The sequence below is a fragment of the Chlamydotis macqueenii genome, chromosome 17 (assembly GCF_036417535.1).
Source record: "Chlamydotis macqueenii isolate bChlMac1 chromosome 17, bChlMac1.mat, whole genome shotgun sequence".
In the NCBI taxonomy this organism is placed as follows: Eukaryota; Metazoa; Chordata; class Aves; order Otidiformes; family Otididae; genus Chlamydotis; species Chlamydotis macqueenii.
Window position 1 is genome coordinate 5,618,860 of NC_141572.1, and position 22,674 is coordinate 5,641,533.

The window sequence follows — 22,674 nt, forward strand, 5'->3', positions numbered from 1 at the left end:
TATCTTTAATACGGGATAAGAGCACATCTGCACTTGCCAATGCTGCTATAAAAACCTATGGAGACTCCAGTACGTTAAGGTCTAGCTGAAATGGGAATTATATAAATATCAGAAACAGATGCTTTGGAATTGATTTTACAGTCGATTTAAGAAAGGCATTGTAAGACACTGAAGACATAATATAGTGTAATTTTCAGCACTATAAATGGAATAGCTATCCTGTTCCACAGTCCCCAGTGCTGAAGTTCACAGAACTAAGATTTAGGAAAGCTTCCAGTGAATAAAGACTTTTTAAAAAGATAATATCTTGTCAGCATCAAAGGTATTCTACAAATACTTCAGCTAAAATGAAGGAAAAGGCAGGCATGCATTCTTACAATATGCCAGAGAAAATTTATGTCAAGAAAAGATGGAGAGAGTAGTGATCCATTCAGCTAATTGCACACTTGAATACTAGCTTCAGGTAATCTCTGAAACTAAGAATAACATTAACACATTTACATAAGTGCAGGCAATCCTTCAACTACTACCCTGACAATGAATTTCAAGCACAGAGACATCCCAGCAACCGATCCCTTCATCGTCTTCGTATCGCCAACATGAGTGCAGAATAAGCGGTAGCCAGGCTCTTTATCAGCTGGTCACATTCGCTAGTGCATTGTGACTTGGCATCATGACCAGCCTAGGCTGCTCTTCTGTCAAAGGCAAAACAGCGGAGTCGTCAGTTACTCAAATTTTAAAGTGTACCTCATATGAAATCATATTTATACTTCTTGCATGGAAAAGCTCTCAGGGTTCCTGATTAAGGAACAGAAACGTACTTTGTAGTGATTCCTGTGCTTTTCCAAAGAGTCACGCAACAAGCAGTCTTCCTGGCTCACTTACTTGCCATAGAAGCCAGAGTCTGGTTCCGCACTCCTACATACTCCAAAATGTAGTTCTGTCTAACCTCTTATGTAATGTCTTTTCTAAGCATTCCTATGCTCAATTTTCTGTCAAACCAGCATACATAAAACACATAATTCACAAACTTACACAACGAGGACGGATTTCAAATTGAAAAATTCAGATTTTAACAGAGGTGCAAACTGAAAGTGTGTTGAATATTAAACCAGCTCTATATAACGCTAAAAATTTATACTCCAGATGACACCTTAGGCTGGAAAACACTTGCAGAAGATGGACTGTGTTGGTAGAGGTGGAAGTACTGCTTGTTGTTGCACATTCCCACGCAGGGGGAGGAATAAATCACATTGCACACTCCCTTTAATGTAACCCAAAATATCCAGTGATCACACAGACAGCTCTGCCTATGGAATCTTACACCTCAGTTTTCTGTCCCATTGCTGATTTTCACATGTGTTTGTGTATATACGGTGGAATGAATTATGTCCACAAAGACAAGGCATCCTATTATCCTAGCAAAGCCAAATTTCTTCTATTGGTATGCAAGTCAATAGAAACTCTTTAAAAAGAGGTCTAAGATACACCATGAGTTCCAGAGAACTCTATAAACTCCTGGGAGGGAAGGTTTTTCCCAAATAGGAAAAAAAAAAAAAAAAAAAAAAAGCAGCCTTTGGTTCAAGTTGACTCTCAAGGGACTAGCTGGAAGATGGAGATGATCTCTGTTTAACTCGTGCTCTGCCACACTTCCCACATGACCCATGGCAAATTACTAAGGCTTGTGCAGTTACAGGGGATAATAAAACAATGCACCACTGACTTTTGCATTGTCTTAGTGATTAGCTCAGTGCAGCTCCCTGCTCAGCGTATTGACTTATATAGAGCTCATCCTAAGCTGAGCTACGCAACCCCGTTTCACAGCATGCACATAAACCCTAAGAGATGATGTGGTGCATTAGTGTCAGAACTGTCCTTAAGGTGAAGCCTATGTCCTCTCTGTGCCTCTCCCAAGGTGGGGCAGCACTTTGCTGTATGTTAACTTATATGTGATAGCTAGATTTAATGACTTTTTTTTATCCAAAAAACGGGAATCCTCATGTCTCAACAGCAACAGGCAGAATTTTCAGCCTCAGCTCGTATTCCAACTCCAACTCTCCGAGTAATTAGTATTACTTCTTAGACGATTTCCTCCAAGGAAAAGAAAATCAACAGCACCACTAGAGATACTTTCACAAGACACACTTTTGCATTTCATATTAGATTGTTAATAGACAGGAGATTACACACTTCCTGTCTCTTTTGTAATAGGTAGCAAACAGGTTTTGTCCCTCTGGAATTGATATGTTGAGCCCTGGGGCAACTAAAAGTTTAAGGACTACAGTGCTAAGTACCACAAACACAGTGCAAGCATGATCATGATGAATCCTTAAGGTTCTTAAGGGAAATCATTCCACCTCAGGTTCAAAACTATATTAATCACACTGGATAACACCTGGGTAAAAATAAAGACAATAAATACGCATGAGGTTATCCAGGCTGTTGGAAACATCCTTTAGCTACTTCACCACCATACAGAAAGGAGGGCATCTCCTCTGCAAAGGAGGTGGCTGAAATACCCATAAAACACCTAGATATCACCAAAGGAGAAAGAAAGAAGAGAGGACAAAACCCCAGTATATTTGTGAATGATCTGCCCTTTCTGTCACTGACATCTGCTACCAGACTACTTGGGCTTAGACTGTTTTCCGTCAAATTACATGATTCTCAGCTCTACATGCCAAGAGCTCTCATCGAAAGGGGATTAAACACCTGACGTTATTTATTGTTTACAGATTTTACAGAGACACATCATTTAATCTGAACACTTACAGCATCTTCAGAAGACTCCCTCCAGACAGCTCCTGGCATCTCAGTAAAGTCATGCTGATCACTGTGCTATTGAACCTCATTTTATAGAAAATACTATATATCAAAGAAAACAAGCCTAATTACTGGCACATCATAGACATCTTTGTGTCTTGAGAAGTTCTTGAAATACCAAAAATGTAACTGTACCTTCTCCCGTGTAAGCATTTTAATACAGTGTGTAGTAACGTGAGCACAGGAATCATCAGAATTTCTCCCAGGACTTCTCAGGATCATTCAATGAACCCCCACTTTTTGAGCTATCACAATAACTTATGATGAAGATAGTACATCTTTTCTCGAATTCCTAGCTAAGCTCATGAACAAGGGAATACTGAGTACCTGTTATACATTTGATTTTTGGTATTATTAGGGAACCTCACATATGCAGTACACTTATTGGATCCTTGCTTTCCATGCTTGTTTTTGCATGTAAAATAAAAATAAATAAAATTTAAAATTTAATCCAAAAATGCAAAGGGGATAAAACCCCACCTCGCCCTGCTTTAAGATGAGGAGCTAGGATAGGAAATTAAATTCATCCTTCCTCACAAATCTGCTTCCTGCAGCCAAAATTCTTTCTGTTCAAAGATCTGTCCCGGGGTCACAGCTGAAATGAGTTGGGAGAGGTTATCCTGGTGCTAGCATATGTGAAACACAAAACCAGTCCAACTCAAATTAAGAAACACTTTCTCAGGTTGTCTTCTGCTGTGACACTGTAGAGGACAGAAAATTTCTCCCCAGGTTTTCTAGATACACAGAGGTGGACAGCCTGGAGAGAACAGAAGAGCTGGATGAGGCATCAGTAACAAAAGTGGTGGACAGTCAGTGAATGGACACTGGCCTGTGACGAGTTGGGTCATTAGGACACCAGTCTGCAGTCATTACAATCTGTAATTATTCATTGACTTATTTTCCACCTGGGACAGACTGTCACAAAAGTAGAGACAAATATAACAATGTGCTAGAAAATGACCACAGAGTCTAAGACAAATCAGACCCAGCACAAAACCCTCTCAAATTAGCACGACATCTTTATCAGTTTATTGTATTTGCTCATAGTTTTTATCATTATTCCTAGATATGCAATGAGAGCTGACAGTTGATAACCCCAGCTCTCCCTGGGGTGTGCAGTGAGCTGGCATAACTGTGACAGTGATCTCAACTGTTTCAAGAATTCAAGTCCTAGGAAATCTGCAAACTCTTGAGCTGCCACTGAAAAAAAGTGGTCCTCTGTCCCCGATTCCTTTGACCCAGCTGGAACCTCTAGAAGCTAAGGTTACAATATGTACCAGATCAAAGTGGCTATGTAAGCTTCAGTTACTCTTTTCAGTTACTTTTAGCTAGGGCAAGAGTGGTAAAGATCACGAGAAAACAGTCAACATATCGATGTATTCTGGAAACATCAAGCACTATTTTAAAGTATATTCTTCACCTCGTATTGCTAAAGCCACAAAAAGCAACAATCCGCTGTACCGCAGTAAATACTACCTCTGCCCTAGGATTTTTTGGTATATTTTTATTCTTTGCACTTGACCACAAAGTAGAATAAAAGCCCTTATACTATCTCTGTGCTTATTATGTACCCTTCTAAAGAGGTGGTGTCTGACTTTCTCCCATCCACTGCAAAAATTCCTACAGGTGATGAAGGGATACCATAGCAGCATAAACCGGTACAGGTACTACAGATAATCTCCTTTACTTTCCTGACTGTTGTGAACTGTTAAGTCATGTGAAGTTACATTTTAGGGGCACTTCACCTTTACTACTTTACTTAAGTTGATATGCATGTAGCAATGACGTAGTTCTGAAAATCACCAAGTGCAAGCCATTAGGCTGCTATATAAATGTACATTAGTACTTCAAGAGGATAATTCCTGGATGAGGGAATTATATTTTATTCTATTGAACTGCTTCAAAAGATAGCATCAGCAAATCAATGCTAATTGTCGCTTTTCCTGTTTCCAATAACACTATCCTCACTAAGAAAAGAACATAGGAATAGCCTTCCTCTCTAAGGAGAACCCTAAAATTCATCTGAGATTGAAGGGAATCATCATCTTCGTAATGACAGATGAATTGCCCTGTGGTAACTCCTTCAAGTCCATGCCAGAGATATGGGAACAGAGTCCACCTCTAAGATGCCAGAAGACAGTCTACATGCCTTTGAAGTGCTCTCCTGTAATATTTTTGTTTTTAAATGAATGAATCTGTTTCAAACAAATAGGTGAAAAAGTTGGGTAGTAATGTCTTTATCTAATAGTTGTTAGTTAATATTTAATCTCTTTTGATTCGCTTCAAGATGACACCCATAAACTTTTTTAGTTAGCATTGAGTAGCATTTAAAAGGGATTCTGCATTTCTTGAGAAAAAAAATTGTTTTCTTTTTAAAAAATGAAAAAGTGGGTCAGTATGTAAAAGAATGATGCACTGAGGCTTGGTTCATATAAACTTATTTCACCTCAACATCTCTCTCAGAGGGCACACAAGTTTTAAAATGAGAAATGAGAAATAGAAGTTTATGACTAATTGCTTTCAAACAGCAGAATGTAAACATGACTTATGAGATGCTTAGCACTTTCACATATTCACAGCAGATAAACTTTTAGAAGCCTAGAGGTTTCAAATAATACAGGAAGGTAAAACAAAAATGCAAACAGTACACAGTATGAAACTCCAAAGCTACCCAGGAAAAAATACATTTACAGCTGACCATTACCCATATGCTTCAGAAGTATAAGTAGAGGTAAACTCTGGTATTTCAGAATCAAATTAACATATTATATCTGCCCAATAATACATATCTTAACATATTTTATTAGCATTAATGATGCTGAATGAATAGTCAGTTTTTTAGGGCTGAACCATTCTCAGAAAGTAATTTTGGAGCCACATAAAGGATATCCCCCCCTTCACTCTTCCCTCCTCCGAATTCATGTGTTGCTTTATCTTTTGAAGAACAAAACAGGCAAACAATCTCTTAGGTTGCCATAAAAATACTCAAACACATAGCCTAACCCAATCGTTTGCACACTCTGCCTGTGCAGCTTTTTTAGTACCATACTTGAATATATCCCATGGTAAAACATGTATAATTTCTAGACTCTTTTTCTTGCTTTTGTTTCATCATGACAAACTGAAGCTCATGTGATTCACTGGACAAGATACATTGGAAATTATTTTTCTTCATCACGCATCTTTTCTGTAATTCCATTGAGTAGAAAATTTTCTTTCCAAGCAATAATATACCTCTAGTTGACAAACTCATGTGAGCACAGGAACAGCAAGGAAAAAAAATTAATAGTGATCTAAAACATAAAACTACTTTTATGAAGCATTTTGATGAACAGCAGCAAGAGACAATGTAATTACTATGGCTATTAGGCTGTTATTTATATCAAATTTGTTGCTTTTGTTGCTTCAGAAGCATTTTAGGATTACAGCACTCTTGAGAGTCTATCAAATGTACTGGCAGATGCAACAAGTAAGAGAATGAGGCAATAGCTCACTGCAGTTACAACATGAAAATTAAATGTTAAATAACTAAATTTGAAAATGAGAAATACAGGGCACTAAGGATAATGGTATAAATGTAATAAAAAGAAAATATTGTGTAGGAAAATCAAAGCCAATGCTGCCAACCATTTTCCTGTCCTCTGTTATTATCTAATATCAAATTAATTTATTATATTATAAAAGTGTTAAGAAAATTAAGCACTGAAATATAGTATAATGAAAAAATGAGACACACAGGAACAAATGAGGCATACAGCCCAGAAAATGCTGTCATTGTCTCTTACTGTGTCAATATTATCACAGACTGATTCAGTCACTTGTAGTTCAAAACAAAAATAAGTTTCCCTAGGAATATCAGGACCAGCGTCTGGTTTCAAGCAGCGCAAGCCAGGAACTTTTTCAATGCCATAGAGCTGTAACTCAGAAGTGCACACAAAGTATAAAAAAAAAAGTGCTATCTTTGTAACATTTCCAACAATAAGCATAGGAAAAGGAAACCGCTGAGCAAAGCTTATCCATAACATAGTTTAAACACATTCAGAGATAAGGCAGTGAATGGTCATATCCAGACATTAAGGTTCTACTCTGAGATGGCCAAGCTTTGTCTATAATTATTTTGCACTTGCTTGGATCAATGGCAACTTCCAAAGGAAGTAAGTAAAGGATGGCACATATTAGTACGCATCTCCCTGATTCAATCATTATTTAAGTGTTTCCTAAGTCACATTTACGAGCCACTGGTTAATTCCCATCACACTATTTTCTTTTTTTTTTTTTTTGTCATCTACATGACAATAGAGGGATGGAAGACAAATGCTTCTCAGAGAATAATAGAAGTGCTGTACAGATACTACAAGTAGTAAGCCCATCTAATAATCTCATGGGTCAGGATTTAGAGTGTTACAAAATTATTAATGCCTGAGTATGAAATCAGAAGAATTGGGGAGAACTTTATAATTGCTTCACCATTAATATGGAACACTGTCGCAAGCCCATAATAAGCAAGGCACTGAAAACTTCAAATCATATTTGACAGATGGGCTTAATTAGTTATTCTCATACAGACTCATAATATTTGCTGTTAATATTCATTCTAAAACACCCTGCTGGCTGTGATAATATTTGTATGTTAATCCTGCTACTATAAGATTTCAGTGCCAAAACCTCTCCAAATAAAATGACTGATATATTTCAAACATCGATCAAGAAATGCGCAGGCATCCTGGTTAAGTTTGTCACTTGCACAAGTGCGTCCTTAATCCGTGAAATTACACCGGTCACAGTAGGTTGGCTTTATTAACACTATTTTCTGATCCATGTAAAACTATCAGAAACACTAAGGTATCGAATCTTTAGTTAATTAACATTGCCACCTTTGCATTCATGTGATCAGATCTCTGATTTTTAAGAGTAATTAAACAATATGCAAATAGAATTTGTAAAATTTCTAAATTAACTATGGAGGCAAACAATTTGATAAGAGACATCAGTATTTAGCTGTTATCCATTGTGCATGTTTAGTGGCATCAAACATGTCTAGATAAGGAAAAAATTGTTTCCCAAGAAACATTGAGCACACATAAATATTTCCCCATATAATGCTTGATCTTACTTTTTTAAATTAATCTTAAAATAGAAATGACTAAATTTAATGAGCAAAACAACATACTGAATAATGCATTGAAAATATTTTACACTTGTTTACAAACAAAAAAAGGAAAAGTTCTCAAAAGTGAGAAAACCACAAAATCTCAACTGGTAACTCAGACAGAATAAGCCACACCAGAACTTACATGGGAGTTACACATGTACCTTGTCTTCACTTGATTTTCTTTCCAGTAAAATCTAATATGTACATAAGCTCACATTTCTTTTAATAAACACGAAGCAATGTTTATACTCAGCATGTGAAAGTACACAGAATCCACAACCACTGCATGAAAGGTGACATAATAACTTATTTTTTTTGTATACAAGAGGTCATTTTGAAGGCTTGCCACTGAATGATGAACAGCGAAGGGAAATAATTTACCAGTCTTCAACTCACCCGTGAGGTTGCATTATATTTTCCTGATGAGGAAGAGAAATCAGGCAAATGCACCGTATGGACCCAAGAAGATAAAGTGTGATGAAAAACTCATCATTGAAATAATCTTTGATTCTGATCCAAAGCCCATTTCAGTCAAGGAAAATATTCACACTGTCTTCGAATAGCTTTGAACTGGGATTTTAAAGAACCTGTCTGACAGATTGTGCCTGACAGTAGGGAGCTCTGACCTTGGCATGTATATACATTGCTGCTTTGACCAATAAAATTCAGTCAGGTACAAGACAATATACAGTTTAGATGAGAAAATTCAGGATCTTATAGCAGAAAAAATTGTGTAGAATCTGAATTATAATAAGGAGAAAGTGTTTTGTCACGATTAGGAAAGGAAATTCTTCCCTTCCTCTTTTTTTTCATATACCCAGATTGCAAAGACATGAGGCTTCCTAGTTATTAGGCTCAGAGGATATTTATTTAAAAACTCTAACTCATGTAATAAATCCCCAAAGCCTGTAAGATTTTGTGAAAATTCAGAATTAAGTCACAGTATAGAACTTCCATGTTATATGGCAAGTTTTCTAACAGCAATGCTAAACAGAATACATATGCAGGCAGTCAGATCCTTATAAATATGCACTTGACATACATTTCCAGAAACAATGAAAAAAAAAAAAGCAGCAAGCAATATAAAAATGTATTTATTAAAGCATTCAGTTGTGATTATAAGAGGAACATCCTACTGCCAGATGAAGGCAGTTTAAGACAGGTCAATGTCCTAAGTTATGGCACAATGGGAATGGAAGATGGAAAATCTATTACCTTCTGCAGAATAAAAATTCATATAAATCTCACCAACAAAAATGTGGGTTTGATATCAAGAGTATGTTTTAGTTTCCTTTGGATTAAAAAAAAAAAAAAAAAAACAAAAAAAAAAAACAAAAAAAAACCAAAAAACAAAACCAAAGCAACAAAATCCACCAAAAAAACCCCTCCAATTAAAAAAACAAGCAACCAACCCCAATCAAAAAAAAAAAAAAAAAACCCAAACCCCCACCACAAACAGCCCTACAGTTATCCCTTGCTATAGTGCGTGGCAGCAAATAATTTGAACATACTGAACTAGTCACAACTTAACTCTAAGATGTGAAACGTTCTTCTAAATACTACGTGAAACCAGTATTTCCTGCTACTTTTTAACTTCCTTAGAGTATTTCGACTGAATAACGTTTAGTTCAAAGTGCACGTAGCAGAATTAGCAATGCACTGCAAAATAAAGTCATAGCTTTTCCAAATGCATTTTTATCATGCACTATAATCAAACTTATTAAAATCATGGCAAAATGCTTTATTAAAAGATAGACTGCTGGAAATGACCTACCTGTTTTCAGAGGCAGCAGATTTCCTCTGGCAAACAATAACAGCTGGCGCATATTTTCCAGTATAATCCATGCTCTCTCTGATGTCCCATAAGTATGGGCTGCTGGCTCTTACACTGAAAATGTTCACACCTTTCTTCACCTTTGCTCTAGGAGGAACAAGAGGATATTTCACCAATTAGATACAAAATGTCAGCTCAATCTGTTACTTACTTCTTCATTATTTTCTCATTACTGCCCCACAGAAAACACTACTGCTCATTAGAGTTCAACAGTATTACAAGGAAAAGAGATGAAAGAAACAATTAGGAATTCCATATTTTGAAGAAATTATATCGAGACAGAAATCTTATTCAACTAACGGTAACTACAGCTTTAGTCATAGCTAAATTGCAGAGTAGATACGTTCTGGAGCCTGCTCCTCACGCCTGCTCCTCCATTATCCACACTGGGCACCACTGAGCATGTTAAGGCTGTCTTTCGACTACAAGTTATTGCATTGGAGAGGAAAGTATCATTTTTGTCCCCAGAAGTCAAGGTTGTTGCTGGGGCTTGTATCAGGAGTGAGGAGCTGAGAATCATTGCTAGGTCTCATATTACAAGCAAAATCTACCTTGTCTTCTCCCCTCCACCCCTGGATTACTCAAAGATGACATTTCATATCTTTGTTCCAATTTTCACAATCTTTCTGATTCCACGAAATTTCTTAATTTTCTTTTAATGTATTTGGTTTTAACCATTCTATGAGTTCTGATCCTAAAACTACTTTGAAATATTCTTATTTTCCAAAAGCGAGTGGTTTCTTGGGAAGTCTGTTTCCATGTATGAGGTTAAACAATAGGACAAGCTGTTTGCCAGAACGTTACAGTCACAACTGGACTGGCTCCTACTGAGGAGTGCTTGCTGGTTCACACGTGTTAGCACAATATTTCTGGTTTTGAATAACCAGTGGAGAAGACAAACAATGTATATATATATTTTTAATATCTGGTTTACTTCCTCTTAGCAGGCATCGTAATCCCTAATTCTTTTTCTCCCTTTAAGTAAATATCTAAATATGTATCTTAAGGTACTACTGAATTCATCCACAGCTATATAACTTTGGCCAATTTACTGAATTAGGAGTTTCTGGTGTCACTAACTTTTGGGTTCTGAATGTGTTTACAAAAATAAAAAGTCCATTGTGGTCAAACAGCCTCATATATGAGCTGTCAGGAAATGACAGTTTAATTATATTTGCTTAGAATCTCATACACAAAATCCATTCAGTGTTATGGCAATTTCTCAATTCTGGGAAAAAAAAAATTAGAGGTATGTGATTTTTTGTATAAACAGCTGCTGCTATGCAGAAATGCTAATATCAGTAAAACAAGCACTACCAGCTCTGCCTCCGCACGAAATTACTTGTGAAATCTTTGAAGGACAAAATCCACACAGATGTTTTCAGAATAAAAAGCCAAAGGATTCCTTCAACTCTCTTGGACAAAAGGGTTACATCCCGTTTCCCCTACCGCTAACTCCATGGCAGTGGCTGTAATTTCCTTAGCACACTGGGGGAACTGAAGGCTTCCAAGTTGTGCTCAAGTTCTTCTATGCAGATTTCACAAAATGCATTTTAAGCAGGTGCAGTTTCTGCTCCTAGACCACCTACGTCCCTCAGGACAAAAGACCAATGGTCAAAGAAGAGGGGAAATTAAACTGAATTCCTGGCATCTTAGAGAACGAAGAGGAGACAGAAAAAGGCCATACAATCTGGATGAAACATTTTTCAGCGTGTGTCTTTAGCTATTCCTAGTGATCAGCATCTGGTCCTGCCTTTCTGTTCCACCTCAAGAAAGGAAAACTGCTGGGTGTCAACTAAGACCAATGACAGAAAAATGATTCTCACTTCACAAGGAAATCAGGGTGGCTCAGATCTTTCTGAGTTAAGCTGGCTGTGATTAAGAAACCTATATTCACCCTTCTAGCTCTCTAACATTGTCGCTGTCTCTCCAGTAGTTGATTGTGGCTGATGAGAAGGTGCTGGTGTGGGGTTTAGGCCACTCAGCTGAGCGCATGTCTGTGAAAAGGCAACTGTCTCAATGGACCCAACCCACTGCAATTACTACATTACAGTTGCTACTTAAAAACACATAACAGATTATATTGACCATACAACAGCTATGCTTTCATACGTTTTATTAACAGACCTGGTAGGGAATCAAGGAAAGAGCAGGGTTAGAGCATAGCATCTTCTCCCTTGCTCTGTGGGCACATATGCAATAGCTTTACTGCAATCGAGAAAGCTGTCAGGGTCTCAGTTCTGCTAAGTAAACAGCCACACATGAAAATTCATGAAATTTCTCACTTATCTTTTCAAAAGCATTAAAAAAAAAATAGATTAAAACAAGTGTACAAACACAGACACATAACAGATACCATCCTCTTATTTTCTGTCTGGATTCTTTTAAATGCCAGAGCCATGGGTAAACCAGAAAAATGGACACAAAACCAGTAAGATATAAGCTGAGTGTGTCTGTCCCAGACGTTCACTTTATCCAATGACAAACTGCCACATGGCACTGATTCTAATGTTTCAAAACAAATGCAGAGCCTTGTGTACACTCCTAGGGGTAACAGCAGCCTCTGGATCAGGATTTCTTAGAAGAGTTTCTTACAAGGTCTAATTTAGTCATCTATTAAAATACTCAAATCCCTGATTTTACTGAAAACAACAGCACAAGATTGTTGTTTTCTACAGAATTAGAAGTTAGGAACTCTTTTTGAAGAATCAGTTAAATATACTTCTACAATTAGCACAAAAGCTTCAATTTCACAATCCAAGGAAATGCTTTTTCTTCTAGTATGTCTCAGTGCTGTGATTGCCACTGTTGAGGAATTGTAGAATTTTATTCACTCAATTTACAATGGCAGTAGCACTTTGCAATTACCAAAGAACGACCTGGATGAAACAGGGTTAAATAATAACTGAAGGTATGTTATTTGTCAATAGATAAAAACTGAAGATACTCGAGGTGAAAAGATTACGACTGCTGTCAGGGCTCCATTACTTTCTTGCAAATCCGCTTTATTGAATTGCCTGGCTGTCACAGGGCAAGCTGGGTCTTAACCCTTCCACTGCTCCTGAGAGTGCTTGTGAGACAGCCCCTTGGTTCAGCCACCGTTCAGATTTCTCAACTGCAATGCACAAGAAGGCATCTGACAAAGCTTTTTCATAGACTGTTAACTGTGGGCAAATATAAGCACAACAGATTGTACGTTTGCACTGGGCAGCAGAAAGTAAAATTGTATTTTGTGCCCATCACTTCACTTTGGGACAGATTCTACTTTGGAAAAGAGGCGGAAAGAAAAGATAAACATTTCAATCTTGGTTGGTTGGGTTTTTGTTTTGTTTTGTTTTTCAAACAAGGAGCCTATCCAACTAAAGACTTCCATAGGTGTTTCTACAGGCTGTTATTTACCTCTGGCTCACTGCTCACAGGGCAGCACATCGGTTACTGAGACTTGTAGGTAGCTTATCCCTTGCACCAAATCAATCATGGCAAACGAAGCCTTTGGGAGTCCTCAATCCCTGAAAACCCGTCAGTGCTGACAGGGTACAAATCAAGGGAAGGGAGAAAGAAAAAAACCTAGAAGGAACTCCCAGAATCAATACATCACACCTGAAATCAAGGAAATAAATTTCTTAAGTGCACAAAGATAGTGATTCCCAATTCTATCTCATGACCCACTAAACACTATGTTTACTCTAGTGATAAAAGAGGCTTCAACTTGACCAATTAAAATGCAGGCAGTGTCCTTTCTCATTTATCAAAGCGTCTGGTATAGCATCTCCCAGTTTTTGCAGTTTACAACCAGTTAGCACTTAGCTTTCAGCCCATGTCATTACTGCAGGCTGGTAATGGCTGTGAAATTGTTACTTAAGTGTTGTATAAAGTGGAACAGCTGGCTGGTGAAAATAACAGCATTACAGCACGTGTTTCTGCTAAGTGCCATGGTACAATGTCAACAAAGTGTCTCCTTTGAAGCACCACAGGGAAGGGAAAGAGAGAGAGCGCGAGTGCGCAAATTCACCCTCCAGACGTGCAAGAGATCAAAGGCAAGGAGCCCGCAGAAGCCGCAGGTTCCCCGCCACAGGCAGGGCTCCCTCTCCACATTTTACTCCTGACAATGTCCTGCATGCAGCATACAAATATCACGCATCCCTCCATTCCAAAACAAAGTGCAAACAAACAGGGAATCTGAACCCCAAACAGCTCTAAATAAAGATGTTCCAGACCCATGACATTGAATCCAGTTTTCTATTATTGTGAGCGCTCAGGGCAAAGATCTGTGGGAACCTTTCACGCTCCCTTTGAGAAAGCGAGCTACTTTCAACATCAAAGGAATAAAAAGAAAAGGGAGGCTGTTAACACAGGTGCTACTGCTGGTTATCATCTTGTTACCAGTGGCAACTAGAAGGTGCCAGATAAATTGTCTGCAGAGGGGTACATTTTTGAGAGCTTCTAGGCATCTAACAATGCAGTGGGCTCTGAATTTGCCTTGCCACCCTGTCTCCCCAAAGCACTTCAGAAATAACTTGAGGGGGTTTCTATTTCTGTTCAGTGCTTTTTCCTGCCCAGAGCCTACTCTTAGTGCAGCAATGGAGAGAGATCAAAGCAGTGTTTAGCTGTATAGGATGGCAGTTTTCACTTTACTATAATATTCACCACCCCTGGGCAGTGACAGCAGTAACGGGTGTTGGACAGGCTTTTCCCCCACCAGCCCATTTCAAACCAAAGACAAATAAAACGTGAGTGGAAGTGGACCTGACCAGAGCTCTTCACATCATAAGACAAAGAAGTCGGGTCCATTTCCATTCACTGGAAAGTGTAACACACTGATTTACATCAGCAACAAAATACTCCCTGCAAGAAATCCTGAAAATATTCACAGTCCTAACCTGTAAATACCCAATGCACGTTGTTGCCCAGAGCCCATTTTTGCAGATGGATATGCCACAGGTTGCTCTTCATGCAGACTCTTTGCAATGACATCACCTCGATCCAATAACAGATTCCATCTGGTGGAGATGGAAACATCTAGTCTGTATTTCCTGAGGCTCCACTGACGCTAGCTTCAGAGAGGCTGAAGAGCTAAAATAGCCATCCTCCAGACTCTAACCATGAGCTGACAGACCTCATCAGGGTCTTTTTAAAGACTGGAATCAAATGTCATAGATTGAGAATCAGGGAGTATGGGACTGGATACTACCATGGGATCCTAAAATCTAGGCAGCAATTTCAGCATGACTAAGCAGGGAAACTATTAAAACAATTCCCAAGTAGCTGTCTTCTGCTGGCAAGTCAGGATGAGCAGAATGATCACTGTCTCAAAAGTGAGACTCAAAAATCACTCTGAGTGTGCTAAATGCAGTCATTCTTTGCAATATCTGAGGTCATTTGGTTGCTGCACGTTGCATAAATGAGACCATTCTGATATAATAACACCTCATTCTGACATTTACGTCCTGATGTTTCACCTGCTGCAAACAACCTCCATCCTCTCCCAGAGGCTTTATTCTACAAAGCAATCCCGGGATCAGTTCTGTTCTCTTTTCATGCATGGAAAAAAGAATACATGTTACTACTCACCACCATCCTTCAGACTACTGCCTTTTGGGGAAGAGAGGGGTGGTATTTTGGGGGGATTTTTTGTTTTGTTTTGCAGCTTTTATATAAATTTCATATATAAACAGAGCTGATCAAATTAACCACTCCATGGTGCAAGTAGGACTGGTAGGAATTTCAGTTCCCAGCATTTCCACTTCTATTTTTATGTACAACATTAGGGTGGTGCTAGATTGATACACTTCAAGGCCATACTCTTCTTTTGCCTCCCTCTGCAGTTTCATTGGTTTTTTATGGCTGAAGCTAATATAGGACAGAATTTGAGCCTGAAAATGATTCATCTCTTTGAACATCAATCAGAAATAAAATGTGTCTGTCATCGAGAAAACAGGCAGAATTCAGCCTGGATTTGTTAGACTTCAGGTTTATTTGCAGTGAGTGGATTAAAGTCAAGTGCACAAAGGCTTTCTGGATTTGTATCTGCCAGAAACCCCTGAAGAAATAAAGACCACTAAAAACCATGTTTTCCCTATCAAGAGCAAGCCTGCATAACTGAAACTCTTTCAACAGAAAGAACTGTAGTTGGGAGGCCCCATTTGAACAAACCATTCTAGAAATAACTAAACAAAATTGCAGCTTTCTTGGTGTAACAGGAATGATGTATCACAAAAAATAGGTCATGTAGTAAAACACTTCACACTAACCATCTGAATGTCTAGCTTTTAATTTCATAATCAATTTTGGCATGGCTTACGAAAGTGAGGATTTGAATGCTGGAATTTAATGTACAGAGCTGGCTTCTCCATAAGGCTTTTTTTTTTGTTTTATTTTCTCCAGTGAATACTTCATGTACAAACCAGTGTTGTCAGTCGTTTTCAGAGAAGATGCCTCAAAGTTTCTTCAGGTTACGTTAATAGTTTCACTGATTGAAAATCCACAGCAGAAGACAATCGGGAGTCCCTGAGATACTGATGGAGTTAGAATAATTTATGGAGAGCGGTCTAGCACAACATAAGCTATTTAAAGCTGTATAATATACCCACAAACTCTTATTAAGGTCTGTGGTTTTCAGCCCTGTGAGACAGAAACCAGTTATCATTATGCATCACCATGAAAGCAGATTAAAATTAAATCAATCTGTTTATCTTTGGGTTTGCAATGCAGCTTTTCCAAAGCATAACGTGTTCTCCATCTAATTAACATTTCAGGAGGAAAAACCATTCCACCCAGACACTAAATCACCCTCATTCAAATGGAGGTATTACAAAAATACAGCCCGGGTGGATTTATAACAAAATTTAATTAGTGAAGGGCACAAGACCTATTTAGGCTTGAAAAGTTGAATTGTGCATACCAGGAGTTAAATAAAATAAATCCCTTTGTAATACATATCTCTTGCACTTGACAAAATTGCCTATTGTGCTCACAGTTCATGGGCGTGCGCTCAGTTGCATATATGTTTACATGCACGCACTAGACACAGATTTAGATTTTATTCCTTTCAAGAAGAAAGCCCTTATTCAAAACATATCTTGCAAGATGTAAAATGCACAAGTCTCTGGTGAATTAAAAGGAAAGAACACACACAAATCAATTTAAAGCAGAAACAAAGACAGAGTTTGTAGCTCTGACCTCTGTTCTCTTACTAAACAATCCATGAGAGGGCACAATCCTCAGTGGGAACCAGAACCCTTCATGGCCTGCAGAATTGGATCTTTTTGTTTTAGAAAGACCCTGATTAAGAGCTCAGGAAGCAAACCTTGGGAGTTGTGTGAGTAATAAGACTAGCACTGCGCCTCTGCAGTGTCCCCAGCAGCAGTCATCTTGGGACCCCGAACTTGAAGGGGAAGTCAGAAACAGGTTTTTCAGAAACTTCACGTTGGTGTCAGCCAGCAGTCTGGCTGGTGCACCCTTCTGCCAATTTCATCTTGTGGGCTGCACGTGACGTCAAGTCAGCAGCAAAGCAGCGAGAAAAAAGGAAAATAGCAGTGTTGTAACCTGAAGTGGCACTACAGAAATGTATACTACTAGCAGGCAAAAATCCCAGTAATACAATAGATAAGAGACCATTATTACAACTGACATTATTACTGTTAGAGATGCTCTAAGGAGGTGTTATTGTGTTAAGGGCCAAGCTGGTACTCTTGCCCAGAGCCATATCCCAACAGGAATTATGAAACAAGCACAGAAATGTTTAAGAGGAGATACGGTCTTCAGGTCGATATTTGGAGGTCAAGGTGAAGAGGCAATCCATGATCTCTTTTTACCCCAAACTACTCAGCAAATGCAGTATTGTAACATAACACCAGCTTTACTGTCAGCTCTCCCAGTTGTATGGCACTTTTTCCTGCAGGAATGGATAATTGGGCAATAATGAGCAACAACACTAAACAAAACAAAATACGTATGTATTCAAGAGTGTGAGGGAAGGTGCTTGTTTACAGAAATGAAAGACAAAGATAGTGCTGCCTGCTGATTTAAAGTGATTGGGAGCCCTGTGGACTGCTTCCAACTATTGTTTTCAAAATAAATGCAAAAATATGATGTAGGGTCTAAAATATATCTTTCTAAACTGTTTGGAAAAAGAAAACAATGCAACACATCCCTTCCTGGCCAAACATCAGCAAAGCTGCTAACAGCACAGCCTGTGCAACAAACAATTTTTTAAATTAGACTTAGATTTAAGAAAGGATAGGAAAACCAAAGCACAGTACTGGGGACTCTGTGCAGTGGAAATAGAGTGTCATTTGCCCCATTTCACAGGTGAAAAAAATGGTAGCAAATAGCTACCATAGCACAACACGCGTCTGAGTGAAGTTGGTTGTGAGCCACACCCAAAGAACCATGTAGACCACAAGATAAATGTAACTGAGGATTACCCAGCCATCCATTGTAGGCAGAGTAAAACAGAACATAGCACAGAAATAGGGTTTTTTAAGTGCTGTGGGGACATTTATACACGTGTGTATATGTATGTGTACATGTATTTTTTATGCTGAGTGGACAAGCAACAAGTGGAGAAATTCTTCTGGATTCACTTAAATAGGCTGAGAACATTAGGAGTGCAGTAAATAAAGCAGCTGGTGGATCGTGCAGCACGAGTCTTACAAAACAAACCGTTGCAGAAGTAAGAATAGAGCTACATATTCTCCATATATACCAAGAAGCAATGGGGTGGGTAAGACTCTTCCTCTGGCACTTTCTGCAAAGCAGTGTCTGGTGCAGGACCTTTTGTTTTGAAGTCACACAGTAAGATACAATTGTTGAGGGATGCAGATACTACTCCAGAACTATGACCCCAGTTGATCACCTTTTTACATGACTTGAATGGAGAAATGCTGCTAGCAATCAAAACTACAACAATTCTGACTTATTAAGCAGATCAACAGCCACTGCCTAAAAGCTGCTGCCTTAAGTGTGCCTACAAGCTGTCTGATGTTCAGTGAGAAAGAGTGTACACCTTAAAGAAAATGCTTCAAGGCTGAGACTAAAACATACTAGCAAACACAATGATATCAGAAATGCAGACACCATGTTTATCTCGAAAGAATCTCCAGAACTGTTCCTGTCCTCTCCCGGAGAGACTCAACTGGACAAATGCTTTGTGAGCCCAACGCTCTTCCAGTGAGGGCTCACCTCCTGCAGTCCCAGTGCTCAGCCTTAAATTTGGACTTTCAGCTCTTCACAGTGACACCTTGTAACTCACAGCACTCTCAGTAAAGGGTTTGGTGCTTGGAGGTCATCTAAAAAAGGTTCTTTATTAGAAAGTTTATTTCAAACTTCATAAGCAGGACAGTTCTGAGCTATTTCCAAATCACACCCTAATGCAAAATGAAGCAGCAGTATCACTGAGCAACTGAGAAGATTACCTCAACAGTGCTAACGAAGATGGATCAGTGAAAATGAATTAGCACTGTTCCCTAGCAACTTCTCACAGCTGCAGATAAAATCATTTTCTGGACATCACAGAAATTGTGAATACTTAGTTTTCTTATACAGGGATTCTCTCATCCATCGCCTATATGCAAGCCCTCAAAAAGGTAAGACAGGAGCAATTTACAGCAAACTGTACCATTACATTAACTTGTCCAAAAATTCTTTAAAAGACCCGTGGATTCACATGTGCTGTGTTTGTCCTTCATTCAATGTCATGCATGTCAGATGTTCAAAGAACAGCACCAGAGAGATGGAAAAACAGCGTATAGCCACCTTTGTCTCAAAAACCCTGAGCCTGCAAACCCTTTTTCATAGAAATGTTTCCTCACTCATGGGAGCATTTCCACTGATTCCTGATGACATTACTTAAGGTTTACAGAATCAGATCTACAGTAAAGAAAATGTAAAGTAAGTGTATAAAGGGTTCAGATTCATTCATGGAGAAAAAAAAAAAGCCTGTATTGCTCTAAAGGGTTGCTATCGGCATAAAATAGATATTCACTAAGCAATTTGAATAGGAATTTTTCTTATATACATAAAATCTCAGGCTGAACACCATACATCTATACTGACATACTTAACCACCTTTCTGTCATCTGCACGAGTGGCTACCAAAGCAACATTTGCTAAATAATAGCAAGGAGTTCTGCTGCAGGCAAACCCTAATAGCTCAATGAAGCCACTGATGCAGAAGGGAGTTCAATTAATACAAAAATGACACTGCCCAAAATTATTCTGTGTCCTTAATGTAGAGTACATGCAGTGGGGTTTGTATCCAGCTGCAGCAGTTAACCCTAGTGCATGTCAGAGTACAGTTATGGTTGGGATTTTAATCCTGGAAGAGTCATAGAAGAGGGCTTGGCTGATCCAAGCCTGCAGAAGCAGAGATCACTTGGAATTACACAAAAACCTCCTTGATGATAGCTCTCCACGACAGAGCTATTTTGCAGAAACACAAAGGCAGCTGGTAATCCTCTCCACATACAAATCCTGAAAAAATTAATAATTGCACCTCCTCTCAGCCTCAAATTTCATGCATTTTCTCCGACTGTTTTATTCCATTTATGCATTTTAATATAAGAAAGAGGAGGAGTTAAAGACTGCTCATCACAGCATACAATTGTTCTAAAAACCCTACAGTGGAATTCAAATCTGTGAGAACCCCCCAATGTCCACCTATGTCAAAGTTAAATGTCATAAAACAGAATATGAGAACTTAAAATACAGACTGAACGAGAATTACAGTGCACAAACATTTGTCCTTTATATTAAAACTTTGTAACTTTAGACATCAGGTTTAACGTGTCACAATTTTTGGAAGCAGATTGCTCTTTTGAAAATAGAAGTTTTAAAAAGTTTTAGTGAGCTGACATACAGAAATCTTACTTGTGGCAATGACTGACATTTTTTACTTCTGCAGCAAAAGCCCAGTAGCAATCAGCCAAAAATGTTAACACTTTAAGTCATTTGCCACTTTTTAAAATTCTCTAGGCAGAAGTGACCAGTAGGCAGCTAGTTTTGAACATAAAAAGGTTGTATCTGTGGCAACCAGCTGGTAGGACAAAATCCACTAAGAAATACAAGCTGTTTTATCAGGCAACCAAAACATCAACATAATGGATAAAATGGGTAGATGATGACGTGCTGACAGTGATGGAATATATGGAAGCTGAAGAAACCATAACGGAGAGAGAAAAATTGCAAAAAGGAAGCCAGGAAAATAACTTAAACCATAAGTTTATCAGACATTGGCTTTCCCTCACGCTTTAAACGACAAGAAATGCGAGCTATAGTTTCAGGAATCCCCAAGCTCCTGTTAGGCAGTAAGGATTTTACAACACAGCATAACACTACCACTCAGCATGGGAAACCCATATGGTTGTAGTAAGAAGGAAATTAATAGTCTGCTCAGGGATTAAGGCATCGCTGAGACCCAGTAAAATCCCAGTGCCTGTTTGCTTAGCTTTGCCTCTGATCAATTCACTCCTGTGCTCTCGCCAAGTGGATGAGCACTCACAAACTCAAACCTGTTTGTGGGACTTTGGCAGTTTTAATGGACTTGTGGTCAAAATTAATATTCAAAAAAAAAGATTCTCAGTTTTAGCCACATTCGGCAGTCTTCTCCCGACTGCGCATCAAAGCGGGCCTGGGCCATGCACTGTGCCCTCCGAGCTTGGGTCTGGACACCAAGACAGGAGCTGCCACACACTCCGGGTGCACCTCTGATCAGACCACAGAGAGCACATTTCGTCCTGGCGCAGACCTGGCACCCAATCTCAAGCCTTTCTGGTGTGGGGCTGCTGCAACCCTCAAGCACACTGAGACAGCACAGCTCTGCTATTTAAGTTACGGCAGATCCAGCAAGGCCTTCCTGCAGGCTTGAACACCGAGGGTATAACTCACTCCTTTCCCTCAAAACATGCGCATGTGCTGCCTTTAGTACCAGAGTTTGTAAGGGAGTCCTGGAGAGCTGTCTATAGTGCAATAGGAGACTACATATAGAGTGAAATGATACTGAGGACACCACGTCTATGCCATGGAAGATTCAATGGCTGTATCTGCTGCTCTCCTAGCCTGGTTCTGTGATTTGATGGTCCTTTAGCTGCTGGAGTGCATTTGGTAACCATATCTTCTGGTTTAGCTTAACTGGAAAGGACTCTGACCTGTGTACTTCACAGATGCTCTGTATTGTGAATCGAAGCACAGCAGGTGAGGACAAATAAGAGACTCCCTCTGACAGTATGTTTAGGATACAAACTGAACACTAATGTTTACATGCCAATTGACACTGTAGGGTGATAAAGAGTTAAAACTGTTACCAAAAACTAGAGGTGACTGAATATTACCCTTTAAAAAAACCTTCACTTTTCCAAATAAGATGACAGTGGCAGCGGAGGCCTCTGAATACCCCATTCCTCCTTTCTGAGCCATGGTCTTTGGTTTAAGATTCATCTTCATAGTAACTGCTCTGAGACATTAAGTATCTTCTGTTCCCATGAAAATCACTGTAGAAGCCACAACCTACCCTCTGTGACCCACTGAAACATCACAGGAAACAGAGGTTGGAAGAATAACAACACATTGATATTTTGATAACTGGGTTAAAATTCGCAATATTGAAAAACCTGCAAAATCTAATTGAGCTTTCTAACACAATAGACATAAGTTAACACTAGATTTATACTTAGCCAAGACTCAGAATAAAAGTCCCACAGATGACAAGGGGGCAGCGGAGCCATGCTCATTTGAAAGGAAAGTGTCCTCATCCACAGGATTCCTGGTACAACAGTTCTCTGAAGATTTCTAGTGCAAGAGCAGACCTGACCCATCCCCACTTAGCTTTTAGATCAAGGTATTTCTAGGGGAATTGGTGAAAAGTAAA

General features: G+C 38.9%; 1 protein-coding gene across 1 annotated transcript in view; it reads right to left on the reverse strand.

Annotated features, from left to right (window-relative positions):
• Window positions 1-22,674, reverse strand: part of TMEM132D (transmembrane protein 132D) — a 257,878-nt gene that overhangs the window by 145,973 nt on the left and 89,231 nt on the right. Inside the window, exon 3 of the mRNA XM_086761324.1 lies at window positions 9,750-9,896. Within this exon, the coding sequence (XP_086617450.1) occupies window positions 9,750-9,896 (147 nt within the window). The remainder of the gene's footprint in view (window positions 1-9,749; window positions 9,897-22,674) is intronic.